Source organism: Oryza brachyantha, chromosome 12 (genome assembly GCF_000231095.2).
Source record: "Oryza brachyantha chromosome 12, ObraRS2, whole genome shotgun sequence".
Lineage (NCBI taxonomy): Eukaryota > Viridiplantae > Streptophyta > Magnoliopsida > Poales > Poaceae > Oryza > Oryza brachyantha.
This window is the reverse complement of record NC_023174.2, coordinates 8,585,798-8,599,523: the sequence shown is the minus strand read 5'-3', so window position 1 is coordinate 8,599,523 and position 13,726 is coordinate 8,585,798. Positions and strand designations below refer to the sequence as shown.

General features: G+C 42.6%; 1 protein-coding gene across 1 annotated transcript; it reads left to right on the top strand.

Moving 5' to 3' along the window:
* The first annotated feature begins 3,488 nt into the window (after nucleotides 1-3,488).
* Nucleotides 3,489-11,301, top strand: LOC107305531. Its single transcript, XM_040529401.1, has 5 exons — nucleotides 3,489-6,740; nucleotides 8,690-8,787; nucleotides 8,863-8,956; nucleotides 9,795-9,860; nucleotides 11,070-11,301. The coding sequence occupies exons 1-5, from the start codon at nucleotides 3,489-3,491 to the stop codon at nucleotides 11,226-11,228; spliced, it is 3,669 nt and encodes a 1,222-aa protein (XP_040385335.1). The 3' UTR covers nucleotides 11,229-11,301.
* The last annotated feature ends 2,425 nt before the right edge of the window (nucleotides 11,302-13,726 follow it).

The window sequence follows — 13,726 nt, the reverse complement described above, 5'->3', positions numbered from 1 at the left end:
AATAAGCTTGACAATACTCCCCTTAAATCATGTTTAGGAGTGTATTTAGCATTCCCATGATTTTAACTTCTAAGATCCATAAATAAATAATGACAATACATAAAGCTGTGGAATAATTTTTCTTAGCACCTGTGAATGATGTACTGCCCACTAAAAATAATTATACATGTAAAAACTTGGTTTGAGTTGCAAATTACTTGTAATGCTCTAAAGTAGACTTAATTATTTTTGGAGCTGTCATTATCTGACCTGAAAGCTTGTCATTTTCATATCTCCTAAACAATAAGTGATAATCTAGTGATTCTTTCACCTAAATTCAAGTTAACATGTGCTCTACTCACTGTATTTATTTCATGATTTATTTATCATTTCGCATGTGCATGTTTATTTGGCTCTTATTCGCATATTGCTTCTTTTCGATAGATTTGGAGAATCCGGAGAGTACCGAGCCATATCCAGAGGAGGATAGTGACTACCCTCAGCAGGAAGGCAAGCACCTAAGCATATAGAACCTATGCTTTCTCTATAAATATCTTTGGTTGCAAAACTATACCTATATATGCATGTGTTTCCTAGATGTTAAAACGTCTGTTTTGGGTGAATTGGTAGATCCTAATTATGCATTTATTCCCTGTTATATTGCTGACCTTATCCCTTGTCACCACCGTATAGGAGTGTTAGGCTTGTTTACTTCATTCATGCTTAGCCATGCTTAATGCTAATAGAAGTATAAGGATTGACAGTACTATCATTTGTGGTGTATAGACAACTTGTACTAATGGGTATAAAACTTGAGCACTTACACTAAATTATGGTTGATGAAATATGTTGGACTTGGACGGGTGGTAGGGCGATGAAGGAAGGTTGGTTTCCCCTGATGCAAGTAGCCCCGTCTGGGTCGTTAAGGACCGAACATTTTGACATCTATTCAAGCACCCTTCGTACTTACCACATGCCTTATTTGGGACCGGCTTGTTCTTTACTAGCTCTACTGTGATTATTTATACCACGTTGGAGAGACGTGAGGGCAGGTAGCCCTTTGGAGGGCCTCGGGTGCCTATGTTGGCCGGGGGTGCCTCCCGCGTGGTGCGCCCGCCTTGGTCACACCACACAGGCACGTGACTAAGTCGTCGGGAACCCCGGCGTGGTATAGGTGGTTGGGGTGGGATTAGGAAAGACATGTAATGAGCTTGTATCACTCGCGTACCGCACTCGACGGGGTGTGTAGCTTTTGATCCTTGTTCATTTCATGTGGGTACAGTTGTACACCTCTGATCAGAGTATAATCTATTCGAATAGCCGCGTCCTCGATTATGGACATTGCTTGATGTGTTAGTCAGTTATGTTAGCATCAAGTGTGGATTAATATGGATGAGTTTATGTTTGATGGTGGTGTTGGCATGCTGTGCCATGATGGTGTGGACTTGGGTAGTCCCTTGTTGTTGGTGAGAGCGCCGTTTGGACTCTTTTGCTTATGCATTTTAGAATTGTATACTTGCTGTCCATAAGTTAAAATGATGTTATATTTACTATTACTTAACCACTTTTACTGTTATTTGCTCAATAAAATTGGCTTTATGCAACCTAGATGGCTTAGGTTAAGGTAGACCTTGCATACTCCTCTCTCCTTTTTATATATAGTTTTGGGTAAGACTTGCGAGTACAATCTTGTACTTAATCCGGTGTCTGCAATTTCAGGTGAGGATTCCGGGTATGAGTTGTGCTTCTTGTGTGGTCACTGCTCTGCCGGGGGTGGCGAGGGCAGTGAGTGATCCCTTCTCTTGCAGCTTGGCTCTTGCCCGGTTGGTTTGCCCTTGTGGGGTTGTGGCACCACCGGCTTTCGTTTTATGCTTATGAGCTTTATTTGAGTCTTCCGCTGCTACTCATTCTGTGTATGTTGGGACCTTGGACCCTATGTTGTATCATGTACCTTGCCACTTATTATTCATGATATGGTACTGTTATGACTATTAATTGCTTACGATGAAAATGTGAGGCTAGTCGCATTCCTGGGGACTAGCTCAGCATGAGTAACGGGTTTTGATCGCTTGAAATAATCGGAGATAGCGGTTTGGATCGAGTCACTGGGGTATGCTTTTAGTCGCTACCTTCGAGTGGTTGATGGGCATATGACGGAATAGACTGGCAAACTATCTTACGGTTATGTCTTGCGCTCACTACTCGGCATTCCGATTATTATAACAGAAGGTTGTCAACCGTGATCATGGACACATTGAGGACGAGTGGCTATTTATGCGTGTTTGGATCTCACTCCTCCAATAGTATGTGATGGTCACGTTGGACAATGGATGTTATAATACTTGGGGTGTCCACAGCGATTGGTATCAGAGCAATGCCGACTGTAGGCTAGAGCTAAGTTGGCAATTTGAAAATGATTTGCAAAATATTCAACTTGAGTCGATTGCAAAAATCTTAGGATGTGTGAATCCTTTTTACTACTCGTCTCATTCTAGAATTCTTTCTCACCTCATTCTCAGATTTTCACTCATCTTATCTAATTTGGTTGCAAAAGAAATCTATGACTCCTCTTTTTCAAATATTAGACCGATATTGTAACCAGTAAGTTGAATTAACTTTCAGTTTGTAAATGGAACAAAAATTGTACAATGTTTAGTCTAAGATAGTGCATTACTGTTACTTATGTTATTCTTAGCCTCCCCACAAATTTTGAAAAATTATAAACTTGTTTTAGACAACCAAACTTTCGATCGGTTAAAATCTGGAAATTTTGGAACACTCTGTGGTTAAAAAAAAAAATCTAGAAGAAAAATTACTCGCTGTTTTACTCTGATAATTTTTCTGGAGTTGGGCAACTGCTCAGGCACTCACACAAAAATTCTCAGAATTTTATTACTTATGTGGCTCTCTCTAAAAATTTGTAAGTCGCTGCTGTTCGATAACTTGAGAAATTTCAGAACCTTGTTTTGGAAGAAGTAAAATATACCAACTCAAAATCTGACCAAATAAATTGTAAAAGGTACTCCCAGCCAAGATACGCTCGCTAAAGTTTAGGCAAATAGCTATAGTGGCCATGTTTGATTGTTGGTTTAATTGAATTTTCAGTTCCTTGCGATTATTATGCTTTTGGCCCGCTATTTTTATTGCATTTGGAAAACTATGATGGTTTATTGCTCCTTTCTCGGGCTTTAGTATAGGATATGTTCGTTTGGTAGTTAATGGTTCTTCTTTGGTGCGTCATGTCATGCTAACATAACATGTCATACTGGTGTATAATTGGATTGTGTATTTGTATTGGGCATTCATATTAAGTTTGTAATTTTAGACTTAGATTGCCTTGTGCGATCTGTGGTAACTTTTAGACCATTGTTATCCCTTAGTTTTTCCATCACTAACCATCATTGTTATACTTGATCCATAGGATGTCTCGCCGCCGCACTCGCTCCCATGATCAGGATAGTCCGGAGGGTTCTCGTCGCAACCAAGAGGGGTCTCCTCCTCCTCCCACCATGGCTGAAGTTCTCATGGCTGTGGAGCGCAACCGTGAGGCTCAGAATACTATCCTTCAGCAAATCGCTGCAAGTGCAGCTGCTGCTGCCGCCCAAATTGCCCGAAGTGCGGGCGGTGGTGGACACCAAGTCGCCGGGGGACTCGCTGAATTTCAGCGTACTCAACCTCCGGTGTTCACTCGCTCCGATGATCCACTTGATGCTGATGATTGGCTTCGCACCATCGAGCGGAAGCTCACTCTCATTCGCTGCCCCGACGCTGAGAAGACCAACCTAGCAGCCGAGCAACTCCAAGGCGCAGCTGGTGATTGGTGGGAGAACTTTCTCGCCATGCAACCTGCTGGCCATGCCATCACATGGCCGGAATTTCGCAATGCTTTTCGGGCTGCCCATGTGCCGAAAGGTATTATGGACCTCAAGCAACGTGAGTTCCTATCTCTCACCCAAGGCAACAAATCTGTCATGGAGTACCTCCGCGAGTTCAACCACTTGGCTCGCTACGCTCCGGACGATGTCAATACCGATGCCCGCAAGCAAAATCGGTTTATGAATGGGTTATCAGCAGAGATGCAACTTGAGCTTGCTGCCCACTCTTTTCTGGACTTCCAGGACCTTGTCAACAGGTCTGTGGTCGTGGAAAGCAAGATGAACAACCTTGAGAATGAGCGCAAGCGCAAGCGGGCTGCGCAGATTTCAGCCGCGGGTGGTTCGCAAAAACCACGTGGTTGGCAGCAACCCCCTCCACGCTATCAAGCTCCACCACCTCCTCGTCGGCAGGGATTTGTGCCACGCCCACCTCAGCAGCGTGTCACACTTCCTGTTGGCGGAAATCAGCAAGCCGTTCGCCCGCCTGTTCGCTCCAACAACTGCTTCAATTGTGGGCAAGCGGGCCACTACATCAACCAATGCCCGTACCCTCGTCGTGCACAAGAGCAGGGGCCAAGAGCAGCAGCACCACGTCCCAATCCGTCTCCGAGGGCAGCACCTCAGGGTCAGCAAAATCAGAAGAGGGGCCGTGTGAATCACGTCACCGCCGAGGAGGCGAACAATGCACCGGATGTTCTTGTCGGTACGCTACTTGTCCATTCATATCCAGCTAGTGTGTTGTTTGATTCTGGAGCTACACATTCATTTGTCACCAAAGGTTTTGCATCAGACCATAAACTCCCCATTAGTAGGTTGCACCCACCTTTAATTATTACATCACCTGGTTCGGAAATGAGAGCTGAATTTATTAGCCGGGACACAAAAATCATTGCACAAGGGGTAGAATTCACCGCCGACCTTATCATCCTTCACACAAAGGGTTTAGATGTCATCCTAGGCATGGATTGGCTACAAAAAAATCATGGGGTTATCGACTGTGGCCTTCGTCTAATTACACTCAAAAATAACACCGGCGAACCGATCTTTCTTGCACTTGATGATCATCCTCCACAACTCCACGCTCTTTCGGGTGCCAAAACCAATGATATAGCTGCTGTACCAGTGGTGTGTGAGTACCCCGATGTTTTCCCAGAGGAACTACCGGGCATGCCACCGGACCGGGAAGTTGAGTTCGTCATCGACTTGCTGCCCGGAACGGCCCCGATATCGAAAAGACCGTATCGGATGCCTCCAAATGAATTAGAAGAGTTGAAAAAGCAACTCACTGAGCTGCAAGCAAAGGGGTTCATTAGGCCAAGCTCCTCACCATGGGGATGTCCGGCTCTCTTTGTAAAGAAGAAGGACCGCAGCTTGCGGATGTGTGTTGATTATCGCCCATTGAATGAAGTCACCGTCAAGAACAAGTATCCACTGCCCCGAATTGATGATCTCTTTGACCAATTAACCGGAGCTCATGTGTTCTCCAAAATTGATTTAAGGTTGGGATATCATCAAATAAAAATCAGATCGGAGGATATCCCAAAAACAGCCTTCTCCACCCGTTACGGTCTATATGAGTACACCGTCATGTCCTTCGGTTTAACCAATGCACCGGCATACTTCATGAGCTTGATGAATTTGATTTTCATGGAGTATCTTGATCAGTTTGTGGTCATTTTTATTGATGACATACTAATCTACTCAAAATTCAAAGAAGAACATGAGAAGCACCTCCGCCTTGTATTGGAAAAATTACGTGAGCACCGTCTATATGCCAAGTTTAGCAAATGTGAGTTTTGGTTGAAAGAAGTTGGATTTCTTGGTCATGTATTATCTGAAGGTGGAGTTTCTGTAGATCCAACTAATGTTCAGAAGGTGTTAGATTGGGGACAACCCAAAAATCCGTCCGACATCAGGAGTTTTCTTGGTCTAGCCGGCTACTACCGTCGGTTTATCGAGAATTTCTCCAAAATTGCTAAACCCATGACCCAATTGCTAAAGAAGAATGAGAAGTTTGCGTGGTCAGCTGAGTGTGAAGCAAGTTTTCAATCTTTGAAAGAAAAGTTAACCACAGCACCCGTTCTTGTTTTACCCGATATCCACAAAAGCTTCGATATCTATTGCGATGCATCCCGTCAAGGACTCGGTTGTGTTCTTATGCAAGAGGGCCGAGTTGTGGCTTATGCATCTCGTCAACTGAGACCTCATGAGTTGAATTATCCAACCCATGACCTTGAATTAGCTGCTGTTGTCCATGCTCTAAAAATATGGCGACACTATCTTATCGGCAACCGTTGTGAAATCTACACCGACCACAAAAGCTTGAAATATATCTTCTCCCAATCAGATCTGAACCTAAGACAAAGAAGGTGGTTAGAACTCATCAAAGATTATGACATGGGTCTACATTATCACCCGGGGAAGGCCAATGTTGTTGCCGATGCATTGAGCCGAAAACCGCAATGCAATTGCTTGTCGGTAAAACCCCGATTGGAGACCTTATGTTGGGAAATTCAGAAACTTGGTTTAGAAATAGTACCACCTGGTTTTCTTGCTGCCCTAGAAGTCAAATCAACTCTCTATGAGCAGATCAAAGAAGCCCAAAAGAATGACAAAGGCATGGCTCGAATTCGAGCTAAAATGACTGAGGGCAAAGCCAAATGTTTCACTCAAGATTTGGATGGTGTTCTATGCTTTGGAAAGCGATTGGTTGTGCCAAAGAACCACCAATTGCGCCAACTAATCCTTAGTGAAGCTCATGACACTCCCTTTTCAATCCACCCAGGTAGTACCAAGATGTACCAAGACCTTAAGCAAAAATTATGGTGGACCCGTATGAAGCGGGAAGTTGCACGGTATGTTGTCGAGTGTGACACTTGTCGAAGGGTGAAAGCTGAACACCTAAGATCAGCGGGCACTCTCCAACCTCTCCCCATTCCCATATGGAAGTGGGAAGAAATTGGGATGGACTTTATCACAGGTCTACCCACCTCACAAAATGGCCATGATTGCATATGGGTAATTGTTGATCGACTCACCAAATCAGCTCATTTTCTTCCCGTCCATTCCACATCAAAAGTAAGCAAGTTGGCTGAGCTCTACCTTTCTCGCATTGTTTGTCTTCATGGTGTGCCCACAAAAATTATTTCAGACCGTGGACCTCAATTCACCTCTCATTTTTGGAAGTGTCTGCACAAGGCTATGGGAACCAAACTCTCCTTTAGCACCGCGTATCACCCACAAACCGGAGGCCAAACTGAAAGAGTAAATCAAATCTTGGAGGATATGTTAAGGGCTTGTGTCCTTGATTCTGGAGCAAAGTGGGAAAAATTTCTCCCGTACGCCGAATTTTCCTACAACAATAGCTATCAAGCTAGCCTCCAAATGTCTCCTTTTGAAGCCCTGTATGGAAAGAGATGTAGAACACCTCTCAACTGGTCCGAGTCTGGAGAGAGACCGTTCTTTGGTCCGGACTTGGTCAAGGAAGCCGAAGAGCAAGTGCGGTTAATTCGGGAGCGCTTGCAAACCGCCCAATCTAGGCAAAAGAGCTATGCCGACCATCGTCGACGTGAGCTTGCCTTCAATATTGGTGACCATGTGTACCTCAAAGTCACTCCATTCAAGTCCACACACCGATTTGGAGTGAAAGGAAAATTGGCACCTCGTTATATCGGTCCTTTTCGCATTCTTGCTAAGCGAGGGGCTGTTGCTTACAAGCTGGACCTTCCACCATCACTCTCAGCTTTTCATGATGTTTTCCATGTCTCACAACTGAAGCAATGCCTCCGGATTCCGACCGAAGAAACTAAGGTCGAAAATCTTGACCTGCAACCCGACCTTTCTTATAGCGAGTATCCAATTCGCATCCTCGACCAAATGGAGCGTGTCACTCGCAATCGCTCTATTCCACTCCTCAAAGTTCAGTGGAGTAATCACACCGAAGATGAAGCCACATGGGAACATGAGGGTCACCTCCGTAATAGCTATCCTTCCTTCTTCACTGACACATCGCAATCTCGAGGACGAGATTGTTTTAAGGGGGGGAGAGCTGTAAGAGCCCTAGGTTCATAACCAGGTATTTATAAATTCATTTGTTATCCTTTAGATTGCATATTTACTATATTGCAATTTGATCATATGCAATAACAAAATTAACTCTAATCGGTAAAATTGAAACCACTTCTATTTGAGCAATAACCTGAACAGAAGTATACATATTTAATATTTTATTCAAATATTAGTTTATTTATCATCACTAAATATAAATTTTGTTGAATTTTAACTCTCTATTTAGGTCTCCTAAAAATTCAAACCAAGTTTCAGCCTAACCCAATTCATCTTTTCACCAGATTTAAAATACTTGGGATTTATGTGTGAAACTTTCAAAAATGGAAACTAGGTGACTCAATCTATCTCAACACCAAAACATACATTTTTCACACTCTTGTAGCTTAATCAAATTGAACTTACCAAGAGAGAGAAATAAAATAAATCCTGAAAACTGCAAGAGTGAATCTGTACTCAATTTTTCACCCACCTCTCTCACCCTCCTAAACAGCCATGACTTGGGCCCACTTGTCATTGACCTTGGGTGTCTCTTTAGCCCCCACAACACCCTCTTGGGCGTGCTCCCACCTCAGGATTTAAGGGGGAGGGGCAGAGAAAACCCCTTCATCTCCCTCCCATTCTGTTCTTGTTGCTATTCTGTTCTTCCATGAGCTAAGCTCCCTCCTCATTTTCCTCCTCCCCAAATCTTCACAAAAATGCAAGGATCCAGCCCTGCATGTCACACCACAAGATCCCCAAGGTTGTAAGCTTTCCATCCATCCAAATAGCCTGCACATGCATCGGTTGCTGAGGGAGATCGAGAAGAAAAGAGGAGCTTGCTGCTTGGTGCAGAGCAGCAGCAGCAGCAGTTGTTTTCCTCCTCTTGGTGAGCTTTCTTCCCCATCCATAGCTACTCTCTTAGGTTCCCCATCATGCTGAGCATTCCTAGTCTCCTCCATAGGTCACCGGTTCAAGATTTGAAGGCTAGTAGCAGGCTGCAAACTGTTTTCTCTTCTTCGGTGACAACAGCTCGGTGTCTTTGCTTCCCTGTTTTGGTGAGTTTTCAGCTTCTTCAACTCAAGCTGAAAAGTGTCTTCTTAGCAGTAGAATCAAGTCCTTAATGTATGTTTTCTTGCATGTGATGCTCTTGGCATTCATGCACTAGATCGAGCCATCCACACGTGCTGTTTTGGCTGAAAAATGAGTGAACTTTGAAAATCCATAACTAATTCATATGAACTCCGATTTCAGTGAAACAAATTCTTATTGCTTCATAAAACAGATCTCTTCATTGTTGTAAAATAAAAATGACCAACTTTTTACTGTTTTTCTCTGTAGGAATATAAATAGCTATATGTCTCCCTTGTGTGGTCTAGCTCTTCATAGATTCGTAAGAAATTATTGGTAAAAGCTAAAATTGTGAAACCAATTTTGTTGAGCTTATATTTTGTTACTCTTTGCTGTTGTGAAAATAAGCTTGACAATACTCCCCTTAAATCATGTTTAGGAGTGTATTTAGCATTCCCATGATTTTAACTTCTAAGATCCATAAATAAATAATGACAATACATAAAGCTGTGGAATAATTTTTCTTAGCACCTGTGAATGATGTACTGCCCACTAAAAATAATTATACATGTAAAAACTTGGTTTGAGTTGCAAATTACTTGTAATGCTCTAAAGTAGACTTAATTATTTTTGGAGCTGTCATTATCTGACCTGAAAGCTTGTCATTTTCATATCTCCTAAACAATAAGTGATAATCTAGTGATTCTTTCACCTAAATTCAAGTTAACATGTGCTCTACTCACTGTATTTATTTCATGATTTATTTATCATTTCGCATGTGCATGTTTATTTGGCTCTTATTCGCATATTGCTTCTTTTCGGTAGATTTGGAGAATCCGGAGAGTACCGAGCCATATCCAGAGGAGGATAGTGACTACCCTCAGCAGGAAGGCAAGCACCTAAGCATATAGAACCTATGCTTTCTCTATAAATATCTTTGGTTGCAAAACTATACCTATATATGCATGTGTTTCCTAGATGTTAAAACGTCTGTTTTGGGTGAATTGGTAGATCCTAATTATGCATTTATTCCCTGTTATATTGCTGACCTTATCCCTTGTCACCACCGTATAGGAGTGTTAGGCTTGTTTACTTCATTCATGCTTAGCCATGCTTAATGCTAATAGAAGTATAAGGATTGACAGTACTATCATTTGTGGTGTATAGACAACTTGTACTAATGGGTATAAAACTTGAGCACTTACACTAAATTATGGTTGATGAAATATGTTGGACTTGGACGGGTGGTAGGGCGATGAAGGAAGGTTGGTTTCCCCTGATGCAAGTAGCCCCGTCTGGGTCGTTAAGGACCGAACATTTTGACATCTATTCAAGCACCCTTCGTACTTACCACATGCCTTATTTGGGACCGGCTTGTTCTTTACTAGCTCTACTGTGATTATTTATACCACGTTGGAGAGACGTGAGGGCAGGTAGCCCTTTGGAGGGCCTCGGGTGCCTATGTTGGCCGGGGGTGCCTCCCGCGTGGTGCGCCCGCCTTGGTCACACCACACAGGCACGTGACTAAGTCGTCGGGAACCCCGGCGTGGTATAGGTGGTTGGGGTGGGATTAGGAAAGACATGTAATGAGCTTGTATCACTCGCGTACCGCACTCGACGGGGTGTGTAGCTTTTGATCCTTGTTCATTTCATGTGGGTACAGTTGTACACCTCTGATCAGAGTATAATCTATTCGAATAGCCGCGTCCTCGGTTATGGACATTGCTTGATGTGTTAGTCAGTTATGTTAGCATCAAGTGTGGATTAATATGGATGAGTTTATGTTTGATGGTGGTGTTGGCATGCTGTGCCATGATGGTGTGGACTTGGGTAGTCCCTTGTTGTTGGTGAGAGCGCCGTTTGGACTCTTTTGCTTATGCATTTCAGAATTGTATACTTGCTGTCCATAAGTTAAAATGATGTTATATTTACTATTACTTAACCACTTTTACTGTTATTTGCTCAATAAAATTGGCTTTATGCAACCTAGATGGCTTAGGTTAAGGTAGACCTTGCATACTCCTCTCTCCTTTTTATATATAGTTTTGGGTAAGACTTGCGAGTACAATCTTGTACTTAATCCGGTGTCTGCAATTTCAGGTGAGGATTCCGGGTATGAGTTGTGCTTCTTGTGTGGTCACTGCTCTGCCGGGGGTGGCGAGGGCAGTGAGTGATCCCTTCTCTTGCAGCTTGGCTCTTGCCCGGTTGGTTTGCCCTTGTGGGGTTGTGGCACCACCGGCTTTCGTTTTATGCTTATGAGCTTTATTTGAGTCTTCCGCTGCTACTCATTCTGTGTATGTTGGGACCTTGGACCCTATGTTGTATCATGTACCTTGCCACTTATTATTCATGATATGGTACTGTTATGACTATTAATTGCTTACGATGAAAATGTGAGGCTAGTCGCATTCCTGGGGACTAGCTCAGCATGAGTAACGGGTTTTGATCGCTTGAAATAATCGGAGATAGCGGTTTGGATCGAGTCACTGGGGTATGCTTTTAGTCGCTACCTTCGAGTGGTTGATGGGCATATGACGGAGTAGATTGGCAAACTATCTTACGGTTATGTCTTGCGCTCACTACTCGGCATTCCGATTATTATAACAGAAGGTTGTCAACCGTGATCATGGACACATTGAGGACGAGTGGCTATTTATGCGTGTTTGGATCTCACTCCTCCAATAGTATGTGATGGTCACGTTGGACAATGGATGTTATAATACTTGGGGTGTCCACAACATCTTCGGTTGCGAAACTCTCGAGCGTGGAGGGTACACTTGGATTCATTCCATCATCAACTTCACCATTCATACAAAGTCAACCAAGATTCAACTATTAACTTCGATATAACTACACAAATTGTGTATCTACTTGGTTTACACTACGTGCTCGAACACAACTTCGGTTGCGAAACTCTCGAGCATGGAGGGTACACTTGGATTCATTCCATCATCAACTTCACCATTCATACAAAGTAAACCAAGATTCGAATATTAACTTCGACATAACTACACAAATTGTGTATCCACTTGGTTTACACTTCGTGCTCGAACACAAGTTCGTTTGCGAAACTCCCGACCATGAAGGGTACACTTGGATTCATTCCGTCATCAACTTCACCATTGATACAAAGTTGAATAAGATTCGACTATTAACTTCTTGATAAGTACACAAATTCTGTATCCACTTGGTTTACACCTCGTGCTCGAACACAACATCGATTGCAAAACTTCCGACCATGATGTGTACACATGGATTCATTCCATCAACAACTTTACCATTCATACAAAGTCAACCAAGATTGAACTATTAACTTCGAAATAAGAACTCAAATTGTGTATACACTTGGTTTACGCTTTGTGCTCGAACACAACTTCGGTTGCGAAACTCTCGCGCTGAAAGGGTGCACTTGGATTCATTCCATCATCAACTTCACCATTCTTACAAAATCGTGAAGATTAGACTATTAACTTCGAGATAACTACACAAATTGTGTATCAACTTGTTTACACTTCGTGCTCGAACACAAGTTCGTTGGTGAAACTCCCGACCATGAAGGGTACACTTGGATTCATTCCGTCATCAACATCACCATTCATACAAAGTTGAATAAGATTCGACTATTAACTTCTTGATAAGTACACAAGTTCTGTATCCACTTGGTTTACACTTCGTGCTCAAACACAACTTCGATTGCAAAACACCCGACCTTGATGTGTACACTTGGATTCATTCCATCATCAACTTCACCATTCATACAAAGTCAACCAAGATTCAACTAATAACTTCGAAATAACTACACAAATTGTGTATACAATTGGTTTACCCTTCGTGCTCGAACACAACTTCGGTTGCGAAACTCTCGTGCTAAAAGGGTGCACTTGGATTCATTCCATCATCAACATCACCATTCTTATAAAGTCAAAAATATTAGACTATTAACTTCGAGATAACTACAGAAATTGTGTATCCACATGGTTTACACTTCGTGCTCGAACACAAGTTCGTTGGTGAAACTCCCGACCATGAAGGGTACACTTGGATTCATTCCGTCATCAACATCACCATTCATACAAAGTTGAATAAGATTTGACTATTAACTTCTTGATAACTACAGAAATTATGTGTCCACTTGGTTTACACTTTGTGCTCGAACACAATTTCGGTTGCGAAACTCCCGACCTTGATGCGTACACTTAGATTCATTCCATCAGCAACTTCACCATTCATACAAAGTCAACCAAGATTCGACTATTAACTTTGAAATAACTACACAAATTGTGTATCCACTTGGTTTAAACTTCGTGCTCGAACACAACTTCGGTTGCGAAACTCTCGGGCTGGAAGGGTGCACTTGGATTCATTCCATCATCAACTTCACCACTCTTACAAAGTCGAACAAGATTAGACTATTAACTTCGACATAACTACACAAATTGTGTATCCACTTGGTTTACACTACGTGCTCGAACACAACTTCAGTTGCGAAACTCTCAAGCATGGAGGGTACACTTGGGTTCATTCTATCATCAACTTCACCATTCATACAAAGTCAACCAAGATTCGACTATTAACTTCGATATAACTACACAAATTGTGTATCCACTTGGTTTACGCTTCGTGCTCGAACACAAGTTCGTTTGCGGAACTACCGACCGTGAAGGGTACACTTGGATTCATTCTGTCATCAACTTCACCATTCATAGAAAGTTGAATAAGATTCGACTATTAACTTCTTGATAACTACAGAAATTGTG